The 27,908-nt window shown below is 35.3% G+C and overlaps 2 protein-coding genes across 2 annotated transcripts; one reads left to right on the top strand and one right to left on the bottom strand.

Annotated features, from left to right (window-relative positions):
- The first annotated feature begins 1,016 nt into the window (after positions 1 to 1,016).
- Positions 1,017 to 2,298, top strand: LOC125658632 (lactosylceramide 1,3-N-acetyl-beta-D-glucosaminyltransferase-like). Its single transcript, XM_048889942.2, has one exon. It carries the CDS (start codon positions 1,159 to 1,161, stop codon positions 2,089 to 2,091), a length of 933 nt encoding a protein of 310 aa, XP_048745899.2. The 5' UTR covers positions 1,017 to 1,158; the 3' UTR covers positions 2,092 to 2,298.
- Positions 2,299 to 7,895: 5,597 nt separating this feature from the next.
- On the bottom strand, positions 7,896 to 26,393 carry LOC125659196 (protoporphyrinogen oxidase-like). The gene is made up of 11 exons (XM_048890786.2): positions 26,046 to 26,393; positions 21,956 to 22,090; positions 20,294 to 20,393; positions 18,949 to 19,076; positions 18,569 to 18,710; positions 12,036 to 12,223; positions 11,839 to 11,902; positions 11,550 to 11,671; positions 11,316 to 11,423; positions 10,412 to 10,561; positions 7,896 to 8,399 (listed from the first exon to the last, which is right to left on the bottom strand). The coding sequence occupies exons 1-11, from the start codon at positions 26,133 to 26,135 to the stop codon at positions 8,211 to 8,213; spliced, it is 1,416 nt and encodes a 471-aa protein (XP_048746743.2). The 5' UTR covers positions 26,136 to 26,393; the 3' UTR covers positions 7,896 to 8,210.
- Positions 26,394 to 27,908: the final 1,515 nt, after the last annotated feature.

Below are 27,908 nucleotides of genomic sequence, written 5' to 3'. Positions count from 1 at the left end.
ACAAATCGATCGATACAAATAATTTCACAAAACATTTAAATCGCCATCTTGTGACGTACTGTCATCAAGAATATAAGCTTTAGTGTAGTGAGCTACCTTAATCCTAGAATATTCAACTATTGATCATACTTTTTTCATTGTACATGTACACTCTTTTAGAAATATCTCAATGCTTAAAAAGAAAATGTATTGTGCTTCATTGATTTTGAGAAAGCCTTCGATTCTGTATGTGCATTGGTCTCTGGAACAAAATTCTTTTGAATGACGTTGATGGTGAATGCTTTAAAGTTATATCAATATGTATGATGGTATCATATATGAAGAGCATGTACAAATAAAATATTCGGTGAATTTTGTTTTCATGCTGTAGTGGCGTAAGACAACATGAAAACTTATCACCATTTTTATTCGCACTGTATCTCAATGACATAGAAGAATATATGTAAGCAAATAATGTCCAAGGCCTTTCATTTATTTCGGAAAAAATTGAAAAAGAACTCCAGGTATTCATTAGATTATTTGTACTTTTATATGCAGATGACACTATACTTCTGTCTGAAACCCCAGAGGATCTTCAATATCAACTAGATGTTTTTAATAATTATTGTAAAACCTGGTATCTTAAGGTGGACAATTTAGCAAATGGCAAAACAAAGGTTGTTATATTTGTAAAGTACATGTATATGAAATTATGCACAAATCATTGAATACATTGCTTTGTATTGACATTACAAATACAGGTATGGTCGAAATCATTTATTACGGAGTAGGTATTATTTTTCCAACAACAATAATTCCTAAAAGGAAATATATTTGAATATAGATAAATTCCTTGCATATTTCAAGTCGATGTCGCTTTTATTTGAATGGCGGTCACACACTCTTTCCGTTATACATCCGTTCGCTGACTTAAATTTCCTCTATTAATACACCAGTAACTTCTACAATCTGAATGGCAACAAAATGATGTCATGGTTGTTAAAAGGAAGTCCGGCAAAGTAAGAACATGTAGGATAGAACAACCGCTTCTGTAGCAACGTCGGTCTGTGTGGTGTGTCTGGACACGTCGTAACCGGAAGTACGTCCCGTTAGCTGACTGTACGCATTTTAGCAAGCAGGAAGGCAAAAGGTGCAGTTTTGAAGTAGGGATGTACAACAATGCATTTAAAGTGGTATATATTTCTCCTGACAACAAACACTGTCATAGTTATTTTATTTTACGGAGCTCTTCGTTTCTCGAATGACACCCATAGGTCCACAAACATGTACGAAGGCCTTTGGTTAAGAAGAGAAAGAGGGATTCCAGAAAAATGTGAAAAGGACATAGAATTACTAATACTAATTCCAAGTTCAATTTGGAATTTCAAACAGAGAGAGGCCGTGAGGGAAACATGGGGAAATAAAAATAGCACCGATGCCAAGACAAAACTGGTGTTTCTGATAGGAAAAGTTCATGATGACGGGTATCGAAAGAGGTTTGAGGAAGAAGAAAAAAGTTACAGAGATATACTGCAACGGGACATCATGGAATCTTACGCAGGTCTTACCAAAAAGTCTATTGCACTGTTAAAATGGGCTCACTTAAACTGTCCGACCGTGAAGTATGCCCTCAAGGCTGATGACGACACGTTTATAAATATTCAAAATTTGGTGAATCTGTTACGAAAATTGAAGCCAACTAATTCAATACTAGGAATATTAAAATCAAATGCGATACCTTCCCGAGACAAAGGATCAAAGTGGTATGTTTCCAAGGAACAATATCCAAAAACTAGGTATCCTCCGTATACAAGGGGAAGTGCTTATATAATAACCGGTGATATCATTACACCGTTATACAATTCTACAAGCACCGTGCCTTCCTTATTCAGAGAAGATGTTTTCATTACTGGGATATGTCGGAAAGAAATTGGCGCAGACGTCATTAATCTTTCTGGTTTTGACTCGAGTTCGATACTACCCGAAGAAAAAATATTTTATGCTCGGATAACCGGGCATCATTATTCTCCTCGAGACATAAAAGAAATGTGGAAAGAACTTCTAAATGGAGAATCGACATCGACAGTATCTAGGGGATTAATACAGTTATAATCTTCAGGAAATATATCCAAATTCACAATGGAATTATATTGAATATCATACAATTATTAACATTTTTTAGGTCAATACGATGATTTAGATACCTGAGAAGAACAACTCCTTCGGTGAGATGAATATTGTACTTCGAGGGTAGTTAAAGCAATTATATTAACTGAGAAAATGTTTTATTATATGATTAAATAATTTAATGATCTTAAATCCATCTTTTCCCATTTGAAACTTCTACAATTATTGGGAGGGGGGGGTAAATATTTAGACTCTAGTCGATTCAATACAGTGTCGAGATATTTGCTGATTTGAATCTTACAGAATTTCGTGCCGAGATCCAATAACCTTTTAAGCGTTTTATTCACCTGAACGAGTCCCCCCCCCCCCCCCCCCCCCCCCCCCCCCCCCCACATGTATATATAATTACATTTTAAATAGTTCTCCAACATCGTGTCACAAGTAAATTGAGACGACTGATTTATATTTTTGATCGCTCAATGTAAACTCGGGCCTACTCACTTTCTACTACATTTGTATATTGACAGAATGGATCTATCACGAACTGGAGTAACAAGGTTTTGAATGATAACAACATCGAGGCCGATCAGCTATCTTAATGTCCGATGTTCTTTATTTGGTCATATAATACTGGTAAACGAAACTCATTCCTCTAATCACATTTGGGTAGCAGGGACAGTTTTTGTGGTTCTGAAACATGTGGGTAGGGTAGGGGGTAGATAGAATGTTCTGTCGTTAAAGTGATAATGTTCTACGGACCCGGACCTGTCCCGAGATAATCTCGGTTGAGATTCAGCTTGGCTGAATATTTGGACTGACGCCTTCACCGAATCTCGGAGCAGTCCTTCATAATTCATGTCTGGAAATTTACTTTCAGCTTCGGCCAGTTCTAGCAATTAATGTGCACTTATTTCACACTGCTGTTCGTTTCAAATAAGTGAGTTGACTATCAAACTAACTTTCTATCACTATTAATTTTTGTATTGCTTACCGTCTAGGTATAAAAATCCCTAAATGAAAATAGGCACTAAATTTTCCGTTCAAGTGAAGACTTCCATGGCACAATATTCTATCTCATGGAATTGAAGAATTCCTATAGTCTGCTTTATCTAGTTACTGATACAGTGTATCTCTACATACCTACTTGCATTTTGCTAATTTAAAAAACAAACTATAGGAACTCTTCAATTTTGGGAGATAAAATATTGCGCCATAGAAGTCTCCATTTGAACGGGAAAATAAGTAATGGTTTATTTTATGGAATTTACATACTTAGACAGTAAGTAATACAGCATTAATTAATAGTGATACAGAATTAGTTTGATAGTCAACTAACTGATTTGAAGCGAACAGCAGTGTCACCTAAGTGCACATTAATTGCTAGAACCGGGCGATGCTGAAAGTAAATTTCCAGACATGAATTATGAAGGACTGCTCCGACATTCGATGAAGGCGTCAGTCCAAATATTCAGCCGAACCGAATCTCAGCCGAGATTAGTCCCGAGACACAGTTAGATTATTCTAACTAGGCAGGGGTATACATCAAAGTCGGACGAAAAATCATATTTCCTTTTTATGTCAATACTTATATTTCATATTGGTGTAGTTAATAAATTATGACCCTAAATTACATGTAATCTATAAATACTGGTGCTGGTGCACAAAACATGCTCTGAGCAGGTGCCCCCCCCCCCCCTTTTTTTTGGCTTTGATTTTTTCTCTCATTTGGGCTAATCCGCACCCCCCCCCCCCCCCCCCCCCACACACACACACACATACACACACACCATCACAGTACCAAGCGTGGGGATTTAGACAGTGCACAATCAACAACCCTGTCTGCCCTTCTTAAAAATCTACCTTTCAGATGGGGCCATCCACCTTCCCCCTCAGCTACTGACCCCTTGTTGGACCATGCATGTTTTTCACTGGAATTTCTTCAACAACTAACCATGTGTCTTAGTTTCGTATTTGCACCCATCTAAATGCTAGGAATCATGGTGACACCTACATATTTATATCAACTTTTATTAAGCACTCAGCTATATTTGGCATGTATCTTAAAATTAGGGTATACCTTTTTGCACATGTAATATCACTTCAAATATGGGACATTTCCATTTTTGAAAAAAGTTGACGAGCCTATAGTGCGAAACTGTTCCCTGCTACCTTGACTTTGTTGTGCAGTCTTGTATGGAGCGCAAAATTTACATAAAATCAATTAAAATATCTTTTAAATTATTTTAAGATATCATCAATTCATTTGATGCGCGCAAAAATTCAATAATTCCAATAATTGAAGATATATCCTTCAATTCTAAAATATTGCTTGGATTAATTGAATCATTGATAACATGAATTTTTCTGCGGAATTGATGTGCGCAATAATTAAATTGTTGCTCTCTTTAGATAAATTAAGAATATCAAGAATTGAATTGATGTGCGCTCCAATTCAGTTGAAGAGAGCAATTGTTCACTTATTTTGTGCATCAATCCAATTAATGTCTCCAGATTTAACAATAACTGAATTATTGCCCTCTTCAGTTGGCGATTCTCTAGCTCATTAATAACGAATAAGGGCCTATGATCTTTAAAATGTACTCGTACTGTGGTAAAATAATAAATTGAATTAAAAACGGTGCGCGAGGAAATCAGAAGCACAAAACACGTTCATTGAATGCAAATAATGCATGCCGATATCAAAGTTACAAAAGATGAATGTGAACCAATGTTAACGTCGCAAATCTAGTGAAATTAATTTTTTAAAAACAGTGAAATTAATTTATACAGTAATATTTATTTCCTTTGAATGTTTGAGAAAACTCCCATGCATTCCTGTACTTTGATTTAACTTCCCTACGTCATCACACAGCGCGCGTATGAATGTGTTGTAAAGGACTTGCACTACAGTGTGGGTCCCCTTACAGCTTAATCTTATCTGAAATAATGCATGTCCCAGAAACCGTTCCCCTAATATAATCCTACACTCAAATTCATAACAAGAGTTTATTCCAAATTATGAACACCACATGTAAACTGTTATGCTCGTAGTTTTTTAAGAGAATGGGGAAAATATGCATTTACATGAATTCTTTTAAAGGAAAGTTTGCCGGGTATACAAGGTGATTAACTACAATAAAAAAAGTGATAATTAGCATAACGACGGAACCAAGTTACATCCAGGTGGAAGTTTTTGATTGGTTGGTTGTGTTTTACATCCTGTTGAATTTTTTTCACTCATCTTTAGATCTCATCATCAGCTGGAGGTGAAGTACCACAAAAGATATATGCTTAACGCTCAGGGTTGTAGCAGTGAGGGTTCTTTATCGTACCAACGATGCCACGACACAGTATCTCCATTATGAAGGTTATATCCGAAAGACCAGTGATTCTCACTTCTACATTATGAGAGTTTGGCGAAGGAGCAATCACTATTGACGTGCCCATGGCACGAGTGAGGCTCAAACTCACGACCTCCCGGTTATAGAGTTGTAAGTTGTGGAAAAATTAACACAATGGAACTTTAAAAGGTTATCACCACATTTTGGTCTCACCCTGAAATTGAAAATTTTGTTATTACCTGTATCTTTTAAACAACCATTTAGTTTCAATTTAGTAAATGTTTTAAACAAAGTTGGTCTCATACTGGAGTCAGAACCTTTACCTCAGGAATCATGAAATTCACAATGTTGGTAGAAACCATCTTGTTCTACATTACTATACATTTAGTTTTTCTTGTAGAGAATAAGATTTTTGAAAATTGGTCATTTTAGTCTTCCTGCAAGGCCCTGGGAGTGCAAGAGTCCTGAAATTTACAATTTATGTCCCCCTTGACCCAAAGATGCTTCATACCAAATTTGAAAAGAATTGGAAGGGTAGTTATGAAGAAAAAGTTTAAAATGTTTGTTACTGCATGATGAACAATGGATGAAGACCAATAGCAATAGGCCACCTAAACGACTTAGGTGATCTATAAAAAAAAAAAAAACAGGAAACCTTTCATATACATTACATCTGGTCTTATTCACGATTTTATTTTCACACAACTTTGAGAGGGTTGGATTAGATTAGTATTCCCAATATTTTCTAAAAGTGCATTTGTTTACATGTGCTAGTAACAAACTAGTCAGTGGTATAATTGTTATTTGTGATAATACAAGAGGTACTGTGAGCAATGCTCACTAAGAATACCCCCCACTTACCCCAATCTCCCAAAGGATGTTGTTAATCGGTATAAATTATCTCTTTTCTGAGTATAATAAACATTTTTTATGAAGAAAACCAAACAAATCCATTTGAAAAAAGAAGGCAATTTTGAGGTCAAAGGTCAAGGTCATAAATTTACTTGACAGATTGTCTCATGGTGATCATGTCAAGGTCATAAAAGATGTCTTGAATATACACAACAAATCTTCTCATGGCAACACACCAATGTACAAATATGGTATCCCTTTGTAGAAGAAAATGGAAGATATAGTCTGATCACAAATCCATGGTATAAACTTAAAATTTTGACCTTGAGATCAAAGATCAAGGTCATAAAGAGGTCATGAATGTACATGACACATAGTATCATGGTGATACACCCATGTCATATGGTATGACTATTTCAAAACCCTATAATCAATTTTGACCTTGAGGTCAAAGTTCAAGGTCATATAGAGGTCATGAAGGTACCCGACACATCGTCTCATGGTGATACACCCATGTGTCAAATATGGTATGCCTATGTCAAAGAACAAAGAAGTCATGGCACTGAAACGAATCCATTGTAAAAACCTTTAATTTTAACCTTGAGGTCAAGGTCATATGGAGGTCATGAAGGTACCCGACACATCTTCTCATGGTGATACACTCATGTGTCAAATATGGTATGCCTATGTCAAAGAACAAAGAAGTTATGGCTCGGACAGGAATCCATTGTAAAAAAACCTTTAATTTTGACCTTGAGGTCAAGGTCATATAAAGGTCATGAAGGTACTCATCACATCGTCTCATGGTGATCCACCTGTGTGCCAAATATGGTATGCCTATGTCAAAGAACAAAGAAGTTATGGCCTGGACACGAATCTGCACAGACAGACAGACAGAGTGATTCCTATATCCTCCCCTGAACTTCGTTCATGGGAGTTAAAAATCAATCCTTTTGGCAAAATTATTTAACATGACTAGCACAAACTGTACATCATACGCCCTTCATACAGTGATGATGAAATTTCTGTGCAATATCTGTATCCATAATGAGAAAAAGTCCAGAAAACTGTTTAACCAACTTTTAGCTCTAAAGTAGGTCACAGTGCACCAATCCAGCTGAAATGCAAACTTATTCTTACACTTCTTGATGGAGAAATTGTGACTAAATTTCAATGCTGTACATGCATCCGCTATGGAAAAAAGTCTGGAAAACATGACCTAGTACAGACGCCCGGACAGCACCATAACAATACGTCCCAGCTGACATAACAATACGTCCCAGCTGACATAACAATACGTCCCAGCTGACAACGGGCATCTAAAAGGTTGTAGCTGCATTCACATAAATATGCACAAATAGGAATTTATTCATATATATATGATGTCAATTTACCAGATGCAACAATTTTGAATTCATAATTGCTAACCAAAGGACATTAAAACATTTCTGTCTACAGTTGTATGTCACCTATTTAGATTCACACAAGGTTAGACCATGTTTAAAGCCTGGGGTATATTTATCCAATGTGTTTTGAATAAAGCTATAGTTTATCCAATGCGTGATATACACCACACATTAGAGATGGATACAGGTACACTAATTCAAACTTTTAATTTAAAAAAAGCACCATTTGTTGGGTATTACAAAAGCATGATACTAAACCCCATCACGTACAGTAAAACACAGTTACAGCAAACACACTTACTACGAATTATTGCTCATAACAAAGTAGCATGGACAATCAAATAGTCCTCGGCACTTCACCATAACCATGTTTTACTGAACATTTTAAAGAATGTTCTCTCTAAGGTCAGAGTTGGCACACATGAAGTAACAATAACACCCAGAGCAGACAGGTTTTCTTAAAATTGTAAAATTAAAAAAAAATCTTTGAATGTCTACAGAATCATCAGCTTTTTTCTGCAAGATGCTGTTGTAAAGTAAGCACTTGTTGGAAGGAGTCATTAATAATTCCGGTGACACCGATCTCTCTGTAGGAACAGCCGGAGAGTGTCAGGGGTAGCTGGTGTTCATTTATATAGGAGTAGATACACTTCAGTAATTTGTTGTGGCCCACTGCATGCAGGGGTATGCAGTCCTGAAAATAATCGTCACAATAGGATTATAGTCATATTTATGCCAAAACATTAACAGAATTCAAAAGATTTCCATATTTTATAGGATACATATGTGTTTCATATCACAGACATTCACTTCTAACACTTGCTTTGATTGAACTCTCTTCTCTAAAAAAAAAAACTAGATGTGTCAGCACGACACCAATGTCAAATGTAGAAATCCATCGAAGTATAACATTGAATGTGGTATTTAGATTGTATGTTACATGCATTTAGTACAATGAAGAACTCAACAACAATCCTTTTAATGTTTTAACAGACCTAAAATAAATACAATAATTTTTCTACGTTAAAGGGGCACAACTTCGACAAAAATGAAAGAACCGTAACAAAACTCAAACTTGATCTGTAACTCATCAATATACACCTGCATACAAAAAATCAATTCAATATTGCATGGCGTTTAGAAAACAAGTCTGAAAAACTGGGTGTTGTGGAAGGACTGAAGGACAGATATGGGCAAAACTATATACCCCGACCACTTTATGGCAGGGGCATAAAAAAAAATTGCCTTAAGATACCCATTTACTTAAAATACATCACCAGTTTACGAACTAGCATTCATGATTAATTTTTCATAGAACTGAGAACAATGCATTCTACTCCACTTTCCACCCCCATTAATGCTAAAGATTTAACGAACTTAAATGTATACAAGTACTACATTCTATGAGTATTTTTACATATCAATACGCCTATTATGGCACACTGTACTTTGAATCTATTTTAAATTTCTAAAGATATTTGACTTTTGCCATTGTTATGCCCCTCCCATGTATGACTTACATCATGACTAAAAAACAACTTTGAGACATTTGTACATTCTAAATAAACATCCATCTACCAATTCACTCAGCAGCTAAAAGCATTGCCCTTTATTAACCAAAATCAAGTCTACTTGACCAAGTTAGCCATAATAAGCTCAGTCTGGCTGCAGATAACAAAGTAGAGCTGAGGAAGAATTAGAAAAATGTGAGAGAAAGTGAACAAATTATCATCAGAGAAGCTCACATTCAGGTGAACAGATCTATGCATGAGAATCAGTCAATATTCACTTACATGACAGATATATTACCATCTCTTTACTGACTTAACATCTGATATCTAACTTTGATGTGTGACTTACCATGTGATATCTAACTTTGATGTATGACTTACCATCTGATATCAAACTTTGATGTGGACTGTTGACCATCTGATATCTAACTTTGATGTGTGACTTACCATCTCATATCTAACTTTGATGTGTGACTTAATATCTAATATATAACTTTGATGTGTGACTTAACATCTGATATCTAACTTTAATGTGTGACTTAACATCTGATATATAACTTTGATGTGGACTGTTGACCATCTGATATCTAACTTTGATGTGTGACTTAATATCTGATATTTAACTTTGATGTGGACTATTGACCATCTGATATATAACTTTGATGTGTGACTTAACATCTAATACCTTACTTTGGTGTGGACTGGAGAAGCTGTGATGTATGTCTTACCATTTGATATCCAACGTTAATGAATGACTTACCATCCGATGTCGTAACTGATACATCAGTTATCATCTGATATCTAACTTTGATGTGGATTGGAGAAGCTGTGATGTACGACTTATCTGATATCTAACTTTTATGTATGACTTACTATCTGATATCTAACTTTGATGTGTGACTTACCATCTGATATCTAACTTTGATGTGTGACTTACCATCTGATATCTAACTTTGATGTGTGACTTACCATCTGATATCTAATTTTGATGTGTGACTTACCATCTGATATCTAATTTTGATGTGTGACTTACCATCTGATATCTAACTTTGATGTGGACTGTTGACCATCTGATATCTAATTTTGATGTGTGACTTACCATCTGATATCTAACTTTGATGTGTGACTTACCATCTGATATCTAACTTTGATGTGTGACTTACCATCTTATATCTAACTTTGATGTGTGACTTACCATCTGATATCTAACTTTGATGTGGGCTGGTGAAGCTGTGATGTTTAAGTGCTTGTGTAACACTTCTTTCGTTAACTTTATCAAAGATTCGTCATTTAAGCTTCCCACTCTGTCTTTCAGCTCCTTCATCCAGGCCCCGCCCATCATCACCTGAAAAAGTTATACACATATCACAATAACATGTATCTGTTTTAACTTTGACAGACTAGGAATGAAAATTATGGAATCAATGAAGCAACATATAATTACATTCCCAAAACATAGTCTGGACTGCAATTTCAACCATTCTATAAATGCAGTTACCTTTTTCCTTTCATTAATTTGAAATGCCTTCACAGTTATTATATCATTTCTATTCAATTTCAGATGACTTTCTTATCTTTAGTTGAAATCCCTTTTGGTATTTGACTAGCATCTTTTCTCACAGCTCTTCATCAAATCTAATTACATGTACCATTCTGCCTACCACACGCACAATGTAATTGTATATTCAGAACCCCTATCATAAGATATGATTGAAATAGAATGAGTATTCTGAGACATTCAGCTTAAACTTTCCAGTTTTCAAATGATTTTCTGAAGACTTTCACTAAAAGACAGAATAGAATGGAAAACACAATATTTGAACAGCCATTATGTGATAAAATAGGAAATACATATCTATTGTACACATCTGTAACAGCCCCCTAGAACATGGTAAACAGCATATATTTTAGACATGTACCTTAATAATTCAAGTCTTAGGTAAAAAAGTTGGAGACCTTCTCGTCAACACATTGGTGAGATGAAGACTACTTCAAACTGAATGCATTTGATCAAGAATGATGAAAAGTGGAAATTTATAAGAGCATAGTTTTTCTGTTCACAATGCTAATGAGAGGGCTCCTTCACATCTGCTACTTACAGTCAGACGAGTAGTGTTTATGGGCCCATGGTCTGGAAAGACCCTCGAGTCATACACCACCCCCAGGACAGGAGGGTCCTCAAAGGAGGGTAGCAGGTGCCCGAATCCCTGAAACAGAGTTACATGATGTAAGGTTAGAGAAACTTTACAGCTCTTTTAAGAAATCCAGCCATGGTAATGGTGTAGCTGTAGTGCACTATTTTTACACCTCTGTTGCTAAAAAAAGTTACACACCTGTGGTACTTCCTCCAAGTCTTGGTCATACACAACATTTACAACAATCACAGACACTGCGGGAATTCTACACAAAAAATCCGACAATTCCTCGTGTTCAGCAGGAAGCATGGAACCCAGATCTATAAACAGATATCAATTGTACAAAGCTATGCATACATGTGCATGTATCTGGATCAGGTAAATACACAATAGGTACTTAGAATACTACACATCAAAATACATCACAAAAATAAAAATGTATCACTTCAAACAATTAAAATATACATTTAAAAGTGGTGACACTTACTTTTAGAAAGGACTGTACTGATCACATGTTCAGCTTTCAGTATATCACTATCACTACTCCGTAACTATTAAAAAGAAAGGAGGGATACATAACTCGAGCGAAACAATAGTGTACATCAAATGTACACTATAAAAAGATCTTAATGTGAAATAAAATTTATGTTATACCTGAAGTGATTAATGATTTAAAAGTCATACAGTGGCAGAGGTGGAATCCAGCTCCATGGATTGACAAGGTGTGTCCATCTTAATCTCCACCCTGGGGTCTTTCAGCAATGCCTCAGCCAGGCCCTCCACTAACTGTCCTGTCCCCCTCCTCAGGTTCCAGATCTGCCACTTCTCTTCAGTTGCACGCCGAACTAACTCTGAATCATGTTTCTTGAGCTCTGTATTGTAAAATACAATTTAATCCTACTATAACCATGGTATCTTTATAATAGACCAGTGCTTCAATAAAAATGTACAATCTCTACCACGAGGTACATGTACAATTAATGAAGCTTGCTAAAAATTACAGGTATGTGTGCTCTTTGATTATCTAAAACTAATATTTGTTCTTTGCACTTGAATGCAGCAAATTCATTTCAAAGGGACAGTAATGCTGACTTGTTTACTACAATTTGATCTATGGCTAAATAAAGGCATTTCAGACCTGTTAATTTGACCAATATGGAATCAAATCTTCTTCAGTCTTCTTAACAGATATAATGGAATGGCATCTATGCTACTCTTACACATTTTAACATAAATAAACAAGAGGTACTGTGAGCAATGCTCACTAAGAATACCCCCCGCTTACCCCAATCTCCCAAAGGATGTTGGTAATAGGTATAAACTACATGTAACTCTTTTCTGAATGTAAAAAACAAATGGCATGACAAACCAAACCATATTGCTACTTCAATGTCCAGTGCGCGTGACCTTTGACCTTTTGACCCCAAAATCGATAGGGAACATCTTCATCTCATGGGTAGTCCATATGTATGATATGGTGACTGTAGGTGGAAAGGATAACGCTTTAGAGCCCGGAAACCATATTGCTACTTCGATGTCCAGTGCGCATGACCTTTGACCTTTTGACCCCAAAATCGATAGGGAACATCTTCATCCCATGGGTAGTCCATATGTATGATATGGTGACTGTAGTTGGAAAGGTTAACGCTTTAGAGCCCGGAAACCATATTGCTACTTCGATGTCCAGTGCGCTTGACCTTTGACCTTTTGACCCCAAAATCAATAGGGAACATCTTCATCCCATGGGTAGTCCATATATATGATATGGTGACGGTAGGTGGAAAGGATAATGCTTTAGAGCCCGGAAACCATTGCGTCTACAGACGGACAACCCAATTCCAGTATACCCCCCCCCCCCCCCCCCCCCCCCCCACAACTTGTTGCGGGGGGTATAATGACATTTTTAGGAAATGGTATACCATACAGAAGGAAAAATTTAATCTTGCACCCCCATAGAAATATTGAAATCATCCGAATTGTTTCCATTTTTCAGAAAATTTAATTTTTCTTGACATGCTCTTTACATGTGACATTTTTTATCCATCTCCTCATTAAAACTCTCCTCTCCCTACCTACCAACCTCTATAATATTTAAATGAGGCTGAAAACAAACTGTTTTTGTGAAACACTGATGCGCCTGGAATGGTAAAAGTCAAAAGATCAACAAATCTGGTATCATTGGAAAGGTCTTCTCACAAAAAATGTACGTTTAATAAGAAAAAACAGTACCTCTTATGATTTGAAAGATATGGCTTATATTCAAATTTCTAAAAGTAAGTCAATGTAAAGGTCACCAAGTCAAAGATCTTGGTATCAATGAAAAGGTATTGTCACAAGAGATAAACATGTCAAATATAAAAGGTCTACCTCTTATGGTGTAAAAGATATGACCAAGGTTAAACTTCTTTGCCACATACAGACAGACAGGCCAACAACTTTATGCCCTCGAATCTTTGATTCCAGGGGCATAAAAATGAAATCATGCTCTCTACTTGCTGTCTTCAACACACTACATTCGATTTAAAATTGACCTATGACCGATCAATTTATTTGCATCTACAAGTGTGTGACATATACATGTATATACATAAATAATAAAAAAAAACAGCTACTTAAAGTGTCTGATATAAAAAGATACCAAGGCCAATAAGAAATTTAAAGAAGCACTGAAAAGCCCATGATCCTGTTGGTTATCTAAACCTGAAATTTTCTACACAACCCACATCTTTATCAAGAAAATTTGAGGTTTAAATAACCAACAGTATCATGGCCTTTTTAGTGCTCTCTCTCTCTCTCTCTCTCTCTCTCTCTCTCTCTCTCTCTCTCTGTTATATACAGTGGAGCCTCATTAATCCGGACACTTAAGTAAATAAATCATTAGTAACTGACATAATCATTTACACTTCAAACATTTCATCACACTTTTACTTCTTAAAGAGGCCAGCCATTTCCATCTGTCACGATTCACGGGTTCGGCGGTCTGTTAAAACAATCTTCATCACCCAATGTCGATATAAGAATTTCGTGATTATCATGTCAGTTGACAACATTCTTTAACCAAAATTCAATCTGCCAGAGTTTATATTTCTTATTCTATAATTATCCAAGACAATATCGGGAGAACAAAATCATTTAAGCTCGTAATATCAAGACCTACTACTGCTTTGATGTAGTCACGCGCACCTATTATTTCCATGATGTGATAATAATGGAACAAAACTCGGGTGAAACTACCATTACGGGTACATACAAAATTTAATTGTCATTTTCCTTCAAATGGTAATTTTCTCACTTCTATCCAGAGTTTAAAAATTCGAAAGCAATAAAGCTCTACAACATCGTAACAAGAATCAATCGTACATAGGTACATTCTACATGCGTGACATTCTAAATGTTAAAATCTTACTAAATATACATGTGCATGAACAAACATGTATATTGCATGCCAATCTACAGTATAAAATCCAGAATCTAGAAGTATAATATACACTCTTTACATTTGCATAAGCCGATAATTAATTTACGAATTAGTACAACTGATATGTGTAGCAGTTTAAAAAATTATCATTACCGCATGATGTTTAATTCATTAATACTAATAGGCTTTGATCAAGACTATAAAATAATATGCTACAGATTTATTTAAAAAATTCAACACTACATGCAATAAAGATCTTATGTGCAAAAATTGGCAATACCATGTCTCGATCGACACGTGCTATCTAACTGACATATCATCACACACCACCTAATTAAAGGGAGGTGTTGACAGGGTACAGGTAATCGCTTCAATTAGACAGTTTGGCCTGTTTTCTTTATAATTTATGCCTTGCTAAAATTGTCCGACACAGACCTTCCCTAAACAAAATTACCGTCTGGATTAACGGTACAATTTTCAATGCATTAAAACATTTTGTAGTAAAAAGTGACCGTCCGGATCCGGAATGCGAATTTCCGGATTAATGATGCAAAATAATGTATAAACATTCCGTTCCCTAGAAAAATCGTCTGGAAGATGAAGCGTCCGGATTAATGGCGTCTGGATTACCGAGGCTCCACTGTATATGCTAATCATTTTTCACGATGATTGGTAAAAGTATAAATCACCTTAAAATTTTCACAATGATTAGTAAAAGTATAGGTAAAAAAAAATAATCATGAAGACATTTAATTAGCAAAGCTTTAGCACTTTTATTTCCAATCTTCAGAAGCTAATTATGTAAAACCTAATTACCAGAGTCTTAGTCTGCATTTACCCTCCTCTGTATCACTGGATCAGCTCTACTGAGTTTTAAAATTGTGCAAAGTATAGAAACAAACTGGCCAGTCAAATATGGTTTTTTTTGTAAACTCTACTAAATTGAGAGTTGCATGGTTCACACTGAGCTACATGTAACTGAAAGTGAAAGCATGGAGAACACCAAGTTTCATTCATAATCTCACAGTAGAAAAACTGTCTGTGACAAAAACCGGGGTCCACTTAAAACTTCTTTATTGATGTTAGTTTTATTACATAAATTCTTAAAACCTTTCATTGCGTATGTACATAACATAGAAAACTGCTCTAGATACAATGTTGTTTACTGTTAGCCTAGTATGTAAACAGAAAATCCTTCTATATTCGGTTACATACTTGAGTAACAACTAGAACTGTCCTAATGGGACTAATACCCCCCACGGGGCATATAAGATGATGGGAAATATTTAATGCAAGCACATTGGATATTTTCACATTATATATGTCCAGCGGTATTAGAAATAAACTTTGGACAAATTGCGAAACTCTGGACAAATTGTGTCTATTACTACAATTACAACCAAACCAGAAAATGTCCGTAACTTCCATAACTGTTAAAATATTTCAATGAAAATAAAAGATGCACAACTACATTATATATACAAGAGGCCCATGGGCCACATCGCTCACCTGAGTCACCTTGGTCCATATCAGAAGATTTTCCATATCTATTTGCATGTAAAACCGTAGTCCCTATTATGGCCCCAAACCTACCCCTGGAGGCCATGGTTTTTGCAAACTTGAATCTACACTATGTCAGAAAGCTTTCATGTAAATGTGAACTTCTTTGGCCCAATGGTTCTTGAGAAGAAGATTTTTAAAGATTTTCCCTATATATTTGTATGTAAAACTTTGATCCCCTATTGTGGCCCCATCCTACCCCAGGGGGGCATGATTTTAACAAACCTGAATCTGCACTATATCAGAAAGCTTTCATATAAATCTCAGCTTTTCTGGCTCAGTGGTTCTGGGAAGAAGATTTTTAAAGATTTTTCCTATATATTTGTATGTAAAACTTTGACCCCCTATTGTGGCCCCATCCGACTCCCGGGGGCCATGATCTTAACAATTTATAATCTGCACTATATCAGGAAGCTTTCATATAAATCTCAGCTTTTCTGGCTCAGTGGTTCTTGAGAAGAAGATTTTAAAAGATTTTTCCTATAAATTTGAATGTAAAACTTTGATGCCCCCCTTGAGGCCCCATCCAATCCCCGGGGTCCATGATTTTAACAAACTTGAATCTACACTATATCAACAACAAACAAAAAACGAAAAAAAAAAAAGAAAAAAAAAAACAAACTTTGACCCCCTATTGTGGCCCCATCCGATCCCCGGGGGCCATGATTTTAACAATTTAGAATCTGTACTATATCAGGAAGCTTTCATATAAATCTCAGCTTTTCTGGCTCAGTGGTTCTTGGGAAGAAGATTTTTCCTATATATTTGTATGTAAAACTTTGACCCCCTATTGTGGCCCCATCCGACCCCTGGGGGCCATGATTTTAACAATTTAGAATCTGCATTATATAAGGAAGCTTTCATATAAATCTCAGCTTTTCTGGCTCAGTGGTTCTTGAGAAGAAGATTTTTAAAGATTTTCCCTATATATTTGTATGTAAAACTTTGATCCCCTATTGTGGCCCCATCTGATCCCCGGGGGCCATGATTTTAACAATTTAGAATCTGTACTATATCAGGAAGCTTTCATATAAATCTCAGCTTTTCTGGCTCAGTGGTTCTTGGGAAGAAGATTTTTCCTATATATTTGTATGTAAAACTTTGACCCCCTATTGTGGCCCCATCCGACCCCCGGGGGCCATGACTTTAACAATTTAGAATCTGCATTATATAAGGAAGCTTTCATATAAATCTCAGCTTTTCTGGCTCAGTGGTTCTTGAGAAGAAGATTTTTCCTATATATTTGTATGTAAAACTTTGATTCCCTATTGTGGCCCCATCCAACCCCCAGGGGCCATGATTTTAGCAATTTAGAATCTGCATTATATAAGGAAGCTTTCATATAAATCTCAGCTTTTCTGGCTCAGTGGTTCTTGAGAAGAAGATTTTTAAAGATTTTCCCTATATATTTGTATGTAAAACTTTGATCCCCTATTGTGGCCCCATCCGACCCCCGGGGGCCATGATTTTAACAATTTAGAATCTGCACTACCTAATAAAGCTTATCTATAAATTTCATCCTTTCTGGCCCAGTGGTTCTTGAGAAGAAGATTTTTTAATGACCCTACCCTATTTTTACCTTTTCTTGATTATCTCCCCTTGGAAGGTGGCCTGGCCCTTTATTTTAACAATTTAGAATTCCTTTTACCTAAAGATGTTTTGTGTCAACTTTGGTTGAAATTGGCCCAGTGGTTGTTGAGAAGAAGTTGAAAATGTGAAAAGTTTACAGACGGACGGACGGACGCCGGAATACGGGTGATCAGAAAAGCTCACTTGAGCTTTCAGCTCAGGTGAGCTAATAAGATGAGAATAAAGTTTGAATCAAATCTGTTCAACAGTATTAGAATTAAACTCTGGACAAAGTGCGCAACCCCCAAAATGAAAAGAAAATGTGCGTAACTTCTATAACTGTTAAAATATTTCAATGAAAATAGGAGATGCACAACTACATAATATATAGAAGATGTGCATAAAGTTTGAATGAAATATGTCCAGCGGTATTAGAAATAAACTTCGGACAAATTGCGTCTACGGACAAACGGACAGACAGACGGACAAAGTGATTCCAGTATACCCCCCAAACTTCGTTTGCGGGGGGTATAAAAATTGCCATTTGGTCTCTTTCGTTGCTTTTCCTTGACTGTCTTATAACAGCTAGAGCTGATCCCGAGACTCAGCTGGTGGTAAACATAGATGAAGACTCTAGAATGCACAAATGACCAATATCATATGAACTAACCTTCTTTGATGAGCTTCATTTGTTGTTGGAGCTCTATCATAGAATTACATCCTGATTTTCCAAAAAGGGAGAACTTATAGCTGATATCAGAGATGCTGCTAGCAAATATTCCTCTAAACATTGCATCAGAAATCCCCATTATCTGTCAGAATTAAAAATATTTATCACATCATTGCTAAAATTCGACTGAGTTGAAATGCTACCTCTTGAATTTTTTCCAAATGAAATTTTGTTTTTAATTTTACGTAATTTATGTAGCTGGTTCAGTCAGACGTTACATTATTGATTCACTCGCTTATCTTATATTTGGAACCAACATTCAGCTGCATTTTAAAAAAGCAAAGCTCATGAAGTCCTCATTAAGATCGTGTATTATTCACCTCGCGACTGCCGCCAAACCTCTTGTAGAGAAAAGATTCAACAGACTCGTCCTCCATTGGTTTTACAACCCATCTGTCCTTCAGCAAACCTTTCATGGTTGTTTTTAAGATTTTCCATTTATCAAAATCTGAAAATACCAAAATGATTCAAGCTAATAAAGAAGTGAAAACATGCCACATGAAATTAAGATGTCTAATCCTTATTCGATACCTGGTGTTACAAATGAATCCAATTTCTAATATCACAAAAGCAATCCCTAAAATCAAATCCCTAATACCACAAAGTTTTCCAAATCCAAATACTATAAAAATATCTAATTTCATATATATACATGTAATCCAATCCTTAATACTGTAAAGGCATCTGATTCAATGTAACAAAAAAGTATCCAATCCCTACTCCAATCCCTAATCTCACAAAGTTATCCAATCCCTAATGCCACAAAGTTATCCAATCCCTAATCTCACAAAGTTATCCAATCCCTAATGTCACAAAGTTATCCAATCCCTAATGCCACAAAGTAATCCAATCCCTAATGTCACAAAGTTATCCAATCCCTAATCTCACAAAGTTATCCAATCCCTAATGCCACAAAGTTATCCAATCCCTAATCTCACAAAGTTATCCAATCCCTAATGTCACAAAGTTATCCAATCCCTAATGCCACAAAGTTATCCAATCCCTAATCTCACAAAGTTATCCAATCCCTAATGTCACAAAGTTATCCAATCCCTAATGCCACAAAGTTATCCAATCCCTAATGTCACAAAGTTATCCAATCCCTAATCTCACAAAGTTATCCAATCCCTAATGCCACAAAGTTATCCAATCTCTAATCTCACAAAGTTATCCAATCCCTAATCTCACAAAGTTATCCAATCCCTAAACTCACAAAGTTATCCAATCCCTAATGTCACAAAGTTATCCAATCCCTAATCTCACAAAGTTATCCAATCCCTAATCTCACAAAGTTATCCAATCCCTAATGCCACAAAGTTATGCAATCCCCAATGTCACAAAGTTATCCAATCCCTAATGTCACAAAAGTTATTCAATCTCGAAAGTCACAAAGTTAATGTAACAAATGTACAGTTTTTCCCTGCCTCTAAGGCCCCAGGGGTGCAGGAGTCCTGTGTTTACCTTTAGGAAATTCTTTCACTGCTCAGACCTCTACAGTACCACTGTGCTTACCTTTAAGAAATTCTTTCACTGCTCAGACCTCTACAGTACCACTGTGTTTACCTTTAGGAAATTCTTTCACTGCTCTGACCTCTATAGTATCACTGTATTTACCTTTAGGAAATTCTTTCACTGCTCTGACCTCTATAGTATCACTGTATTTACCTTTAGGAAATTCTTTCACTGCTCCATCAATAAAGAACCTCCTCCTCATTTTCTCATTAGACACAGTGACAATTTCATCTTTAAGATCAAGCATTTCCACCTACAGAAAAGATACCAAGTGGATGCATACTAGGGCAACAGGATACTTTAATATTCGAAAACAAAGGAACAGAGACAATTTCTTCTTCCTATAATGCTACATATACAACTGTAAAATCTACTTCAAGTTGACAACAGGTAATGGAATGATTGCAGGCAGATATGATATCCCAGAAAATACCATTTCACTTTAGCTAATTATAGATTAAAATAAACTGGTAACTCCAATTGCTAAGTTTTGGAATCATGTCTTAGTTTAAACAGCTGCTAACCATTCAGCCAGACCCTCAATAGGATCACTGGTAACTGGACGTTAAGTATGCCATCTGTTAATCAAAATTAATTATTTGTACATATATTCTCTGTTAATGGGGTAAATAACTGAGATATTGAAAATTGTTCACAGAATCATTTTACTAAATTGTTTTCAGAAACTTACACCATTTCAATTTCATAGAAAACCCTGTCCCCAAAGAACCTATTTTAAACTTTATTAGAGCCATAATTTAAAAATAAGTAAAATCAAGCATTATGAGAAAATAGTTATGGCTGCAATACATATCTCCCCTACTGCTCCCCAAATGTGTAAAAAGAACATAATACGGGTCATTTGTCACAAAAGTTAAATTTGATCTCTTATAGATGTTAACTAGAAAGCTGAGCAGCAAGTTTCTCAATACCTCTACACATACAAAAAATAAAATCTGAAAAAGTGAGAAAAACACAGTGAAACAGACTGAGTGGCAGCCTACAGAAAAGAAAACATTAGCCCCATTGTGTTTCACCAAAGACCTTTAATCATCTTAAATGATGTCTATTGCAACAAGTTACTTGATCAGAATGAGTAGAGACTTTATTAATAAACAATATATGCCTATTAAGATGGAAACAACACAAGTTGTCAGGTCTGAGTAGGGTTATATATACCGAGGGTGGTTGTGCCCAAGGGAAATAACTCTACTCAGGCCTGATGACTTGTGATGTACATCTTTCAACTACAAGGGCAATAACTGATTTAATTTGTTGGTGCTAGTAACTGTTTGGATGAGCACAGCAAAATGTGAACTGGGTGTAAAGTGACTCTTCAAATCCACCACTTTTATTATGTTGATTATTACATCAAATGTTAAAGAAAACAAAGAAATCTATATGACTGTCCAGTCTCGTGTGCAAGAAAAATACCACTTTGGTAAATCTAAATATTTTAAAGACTTTGTAAATAATATATTGTTCCCAAGTTATCTCCCTCAATATAATTTCACAAAAAAAATTTCTCCTGCTGACAATGGGTGACATCATAGTTAATTTCCCTGCAAATGAACAATTTTCAACCAAACAATTAAGTGCCGTATTCTAAAGAATAATAAATACCACATGGTGAATTAGCATCCTAGTATAGTGTTGGTCATCACAACTGCATCATTTTTAAAATATTATTTTAAGAAAATTGTCTTTAATGAAGTATAGTGTTGGTCATCACAACTGCATCATTTTTAAAATATTATTTTAAGAAAATTGTCTTTAATGAAGCAAAATTCTAAAAAGAAGATGAAAAAGCATTACAAGTTCCAAGACTTTGGCCTCTGCTTTTCCTCCATAGCGAAAGCTCCTTGGTCCTCCCTCCAAAATGGTACCATCTTTAAGATGCTCGGTTTGTATCCAGCCCCCTAGTCTATTGCTGCCCTCAATAACAACTATCTAAAAGAAATATTGTAATTATAATTAAGCCTCCATGTATTTTTTTTTTTTTTACCATATCTTCATGAAAAGAATGTCCAGGTGAAGTCTCGAAATTGACATTTATAATTTCAAAGCTACCTAATACTAGTACAGAAACTGTATAAAACCTTATTTTCACTGCAGTTTTACTTTTAAATTAACTATATTTTCTAAGAGATTGATGAGAAATTAAGACCAACAACAATACCTTTCCATGATACTGAAATAACAAGAGTCCCATGGGCCACAACACTCACCTGAGTCATCTTCCTCACACAGATATAACAATTCAACCCCTTCCGTGGTCCAGTGGTATAAGCAAAATTAATCTACACTACATGAAGATGTCTACTTACTATTTTGACAAATAGTCTTGCAGTTCTTATGAAGTAGATTGCTTATAAAAATTCTGTATTTTCTATAAAAAAAACTTTAAACCCATATCAAATAATAAATCCATGAGAAGGTTATATAGGGTGTGTTTCTTGTAAAATGTTTGTTTTGTGACATTGATAAGCAAACATGGCAAAAATGTCTGAACTTTGCACACAAATACAAAAAAATCAGCACTATATTACGTGGTCTTTTAAATTTTCATATCTATTCAGGGTAGCTTATTTGATACATGGGTTAACCTATAAATCTGTGGATCATAGGTTTGAATCTTGCAAAATTTAAATTTTATAATGTAACAATAAAATGTTCTTTTGCAAGAGTATACATAAAATTTATTACGTCAGCTCAATTCTATATGAATGTAATTAACTTTCCTCTTATTATGAATTTCTAGGGTTCTCATACCTCCTTAACCTCCCTCAACAAGACATCCATACGTTGAGAATCAAAATCCTTGCAATACACACATCTTCAACTTGTTTACAAAGTCCCTAGCTTTTAAACTGTGACAGGAGTTAAAAGGACAAACTATGCACTTACTTTCTAATATACAAGTACTGTAGAATCATTTAAGGTGGGTTGATCGTCATGTGACTTATCAATATTAATGGTTAAAAGTGGAAAAACTATGTTAATTTCCACTCAATATAGTTTAATCTAATCAATAACCAAAGAAAATGTATATATTGCCACCCTTTTAAAGATGTCAGACATACAAAAACAGAAGTATATATCAACATAAAAAAATAACATTTTTGTTAAACAGAATGATGAAAATTAATAAAAACTTGTTGAAATGACAAATTTTAAATGTCAACTGTTTAAGAAATATGATAATTGATAGATATATAAAAATTAAATGTGGATATTAGGGACATCATTGTCATAGACATACAGTAGAGGAAAATTCCAGCATAGGAGTTATTGCCCTTGACAACATTTTTAAAATTATAAATAATTGATTATTTATGGAAAATAAAAACTTTTTCAGTATCAAAAGTTTACCAATTTTTTTATTTTATTCAGTGAATAAAATTCCTTTGAAAGATATAATACAATCATGCGCAAAATTTAGGTAAATAAAGATTTTGCAAAAACCTATAACATCACATGAGGATCGATCAACCTTAAATTCGTGGGGGCCAACTTTTGTGGATTGCTGAATTTGCACGGGTTTGTGGGGACATAATTTCGTGGATTTATATATTTGTAAGAAAGATATCTCTGGAAAGTATGCTTTGTCTTTATTGGTTGAGGATGTAAATTCGTGGGTGAGGGGTACCCACAAAAATTGAGCCAGCACGAATTCTAATGAATCCACAGTATGCTAGAAACTGACTCAGTTCAATGATGTGTCATTTTCTCAAAAATTGAAGAATATCATATTCCTAATTGCCACATGAATATCTTCAATACCCATACAAACACTCTGTAAACTAAGAAGGTCCTCGCTTGAAAACTGTGGGAGGAGTTAGCCGAACAAATTATGTACCCTCCATATAACGTTAATTTTCAAATAAAGGGGCAAAACTCCTGCGTGAGAGTTCGAAAAGGATTAATATTGCAACATGATCTAGAGTGACCCATAAAGAAGCTACATGTACATAGCAAGATTAAGCTTGATATGTGACAGAGAAACGAAAATAAAAACAGGAAACCCCAAATAAACAGACAGACAGATACACAGACATTGCTATTCCATGATACATCCCGTTTAAAGATGGACGTATGAAAAAATGTGATTTGGTGCACACAAAAAATTTGCTATCTAAAACAACCCATGGGTTTAAATGCTTATATAGAATTACAGGCAGACAAGACTAAACCTGTAAATTTACAGCATTGGAATTTAGTTGGACCCTTGTTTTAACGTAAATATTAACCTCCCATGTCCACTTAAACCATTCATTACACTTTTTCCAGGGATTCACCACATTTAAACTAAAACATATAGAACTAAATGAATATAATTTTCAATTCTTTGTGATCATCCTACAAAGATATGTTTTGTATACACGGCCCATCAGGGTTTTAAAGAAGTTCATTGACTATCATTGTTGGTATTAAAGAATTAGTCAAATACACATGCACCAAACTCATGAATGGACAACACCCCCTCCTTTCCCCATTCATGGTTGCTACCAATACGCAATTTCCAAGTTGCTCAATAATCATTTCCCTTTGATGAACTCTTACGCACATTGAGACAAATAATTTGTTTACATATTCTTGTGGTGGGTACAAATGCTTAAATACTGTGTTCATATATTGCCGAAAGGATGATCACCAGATGTCATGCAACCAGCCGAACTACAGGGAAATACAAATTTGGTAAGTTTATGAGTATCTGATAATAAAATAGCTCAAGCAAAATCTGATTAAAATTAGTTGTTAGATCCGCTCACATACTCGCATACATATGTGAGTATGCGAGTGCATCTAACATCTAATTTTAATTAGATTGGCTCAAACAAAAATCGATAATCACAATATTTCTTAAGTTTGATTAAAGTATCACTCATGTAGAAGAGTAAATAAATAATAATTTCATTTTCAAATTGATGGCCTACATCAAACAAATTATTCTTTATCATGTGGTTTGTTTAATGTATACCAATGGTCGATATGCTTTCATAACTTTTATCATTATCTACATAACCAGTCTATAATGTATACATCTTGTGCCTATCAAAGTGTTCAACAGAATACTAAGCATACATCCATCAAAGAAGAGCTGCTGGTATCTCAGAAATTGGGTATTACACTGATGCAAAGTATTAAGTATTTCAAACAAAGCAAATATCCATGACCTAGCTATAGTACTAAGGGGTAACATACATTCATTCATTTAGAAAGGGGGGGGGTCATGGTTTCTCAAGCTCATCAATTGTTCATAACCCCTACCTAAATGTAAATCTAAAATCCTTGATCTTCCCCTCCTATGATATGCGATACACTGACGTTATCAGTATATCACTAGTGTTAAATCTAAAGCAAACTAGCATGGTGCTGCGCCATGCCCTTTTTGGCTGTCACCATGCCCTTTTTAATTGCACTATGCCCTTTTTTCTCAATAAAATATTTGTTAATGTAAACAATTGTTCTTTATTTCACAAGGTTGATTGAAAAGTTTAAAATCAAAGCACCAGGTATTAACTTTTAAAGAGGCTAAATGATTATTCTATTACAATAATAGTATGATACAATGAAAGTGCCCCGAAATTGTCTTGCCACAACAAAAAGTGCGCTTTTGAACATATGATATGTGTGCACATGACCTCTCTAAATCCTAGATTTAACACTAATCACCATTATCTAACATGTCTTTTAAACAATGCAATTCATCGATTAGAAGCAGAATGGCAGATACAATATCTAACTTGCTATAGGCCTATTATGGTTATTCATGGGGCATATTCTAACAGCCAACTAACGCATTCACTTTTTTTCAATCCGCTCCATTTGTAGCTCCACGTTTTAAGTAACACCCACAAGTATGAGGTCTTGCATACGGCTCGCCGACGACGAAATATCTTACCTTAGATACGCTTGGCAATGACAACCGTGACAGAAAGAACGCTGAGGTCAGCCCGGCAATCCCGCCTCCAAGGACTGCAACCGTACTCATCTTTTTTCATTAAACTTTGTCTAAGGACCTTTTCATAGAACTTTGTTGAATAACATACGTTATTAAACTGTTGAAGCGTTTCATTGAGAAAGACTGTGTTGAATAACATTTGAACCAATCTTGGATATATATCCGTATTATTTTCAAAATCCCGAAAAATTGTTTTATAAATATACATATACCATGTATGAAGCATAACAGATTTCGTTTGCGGTAATTAGAACAGAAACTTGTGATTATTTGTTAGCTTAGAGAGCACGTTGACAAGGCATATTCTAAAACCGGGTATGATTTGATTTAGACTGGACTGAGATAAGTTTTTTGTAAATTCTGCTCCATGCTTCAATATTGCTGCCATGTACGGGGTGTATTGTAGAGGAGTGGAATTTACAAGTTTATTCTAATCATAATGTTCAAGCCTGCTGGGAGACATTTTTTTATGTTCAATATTCCAGGAATCTACATGCCGATTCACAAGATTTATAGTGTGAATAGATTAACTACATATTGATTGAATTTAATTTTATCTCAAAGTAATAAAAATAGGCAACAGGCACAGCCTGTGCATGGACCTGTAAATATTTACCGGTGATGGGGAGTTCACCTCATATTTTTTCCCTGGAGAAGGTCCAACCTATTTTAGGGATTCAAATGTATTTTACGACTGAAACTGCATAAAAATATAATAAGTTTCTTAACAATCCCCACTCTCTATCTGCACCTGCATCCTACACTAGTAATATCAGGTCCTCTTCCCTCATTCCAACCCTATTTTTTTCTCCTTAGACTGCCCCCCCCCCCCCTTCCCGTTTTTCTAAATTCCTTCTCTTTGCCCTACCTTTCCTTAGAGAATCAGATCTACTATCAATATTGCTAGCAATTTTTCTGCAATCACACAAACTGCCCATTTAAACTGCATTATGAAACAAACAATATATTACAAGTATATACCAGGTACTTACCTGGTCATATCTTACAACATTACCACCGCATACTGCTGGTTTGTGACGTTTCTATGATGAAAATATTCTTGAAATTATAACATTAACACTCTCATCTTTCCTCTACTTCCCGATTTCCTCTCCCTTCCATTTGTCTATAAACTTTTCCCATTCTGATCTTTTATCCTGAAGTTATCATTTTCTCTAATGCTCTGATCTCGGTTGAGATTCGGCTCAGCAGAATATTTGGACCAACGCCTTCACTGAATCATGGAGCAGACTTTCATAATTCATATCTGGAAATTTACTTTTACCTATGGTCGGTTCCAGCTAGGTGATGCTGCAGTTCACGTCAAATAGGTGATTTGACTGTTGAACTAACCCTCTATCACTATTAATTTTGCACTCCAAATATTCAGCTGAGCCAAATCTCAACCGAGATTACTAATGGTCCTTTGGAAACAAGCAGAATTCCAAAATGTTTACCATTGGTTATTTGAATGTCTATAGTACAACTGCATGCAGGATTACCAAATTTGCAGTAATTCCAGTGGACATCCAATCTAATTAAGATTAAATGCTAGATCGTGATCCGCTCGCATATAATCACACACATAACATGTTATGTATGCGAGGTAATTTTGATTAGGTTTAGTGCTGTTACTTTCCTTGTGATTATGACATCTGATTGACAGATACAATATAAAACTAGCATCCCCAGATCAATTGAATGCCAAGTCACCAAACTTTGCACACTTTTCCACACAGTTGTCCTGAAGAAGTGTTTTTACTTTTTGAAATAAGTGATCTGATAATACACAAATGGTCATTT

Source organism: Ostrea edulis, chromosome 9 (assembly GCF_947568905.1).
Source record: "Ostrea edulis chromosome 9, xbOstEdul1.1, whole genome shotgun sequence".
Classification (NCBI taxonomy): domain Eukaryota; kingdom Metazoa; phylum Mollusca; class Bivalvia; order Ostreida; family Ostreidae; genus Ostrea; species Ostrea edulis.
Note: the sequence above shows the minus strand (reverse complement) of the source record. Positions and strands in the feature narration are given on the sequence as shown.

Bases quoted from the DNA above. Each gene is read 5' to 3' on its own strand.
- LOC125658632 (XM_048889942.2), top strand. From the start codon at position 1,159: ATGCATTTAAAGTGGTATATATTTCTCCTGACAACAAACACTGTCATA.
- LOC125659196 (XM_048890786.2), bottom strand. From the start codon at position 26,135: ATGAGTACGGTTGCAGTCCTTGGAGGCGGGATTGCCGGGCTGACCTCA. The intron at 11,672-11,838 runs GTAAGTGTCACC...ATCTGTTTATAG, and splicing joins CAGTACAGTCCTTTCTAAAA to ATCTGGGTTCCATGCTTCCT. The intron at 8,400-10,411 runs GTAAGTCACACA...GATTATTTTCAG, and splicing joins TCAAAGTTAGATATCAGATG to GACTGCATACCCCTGCATGC.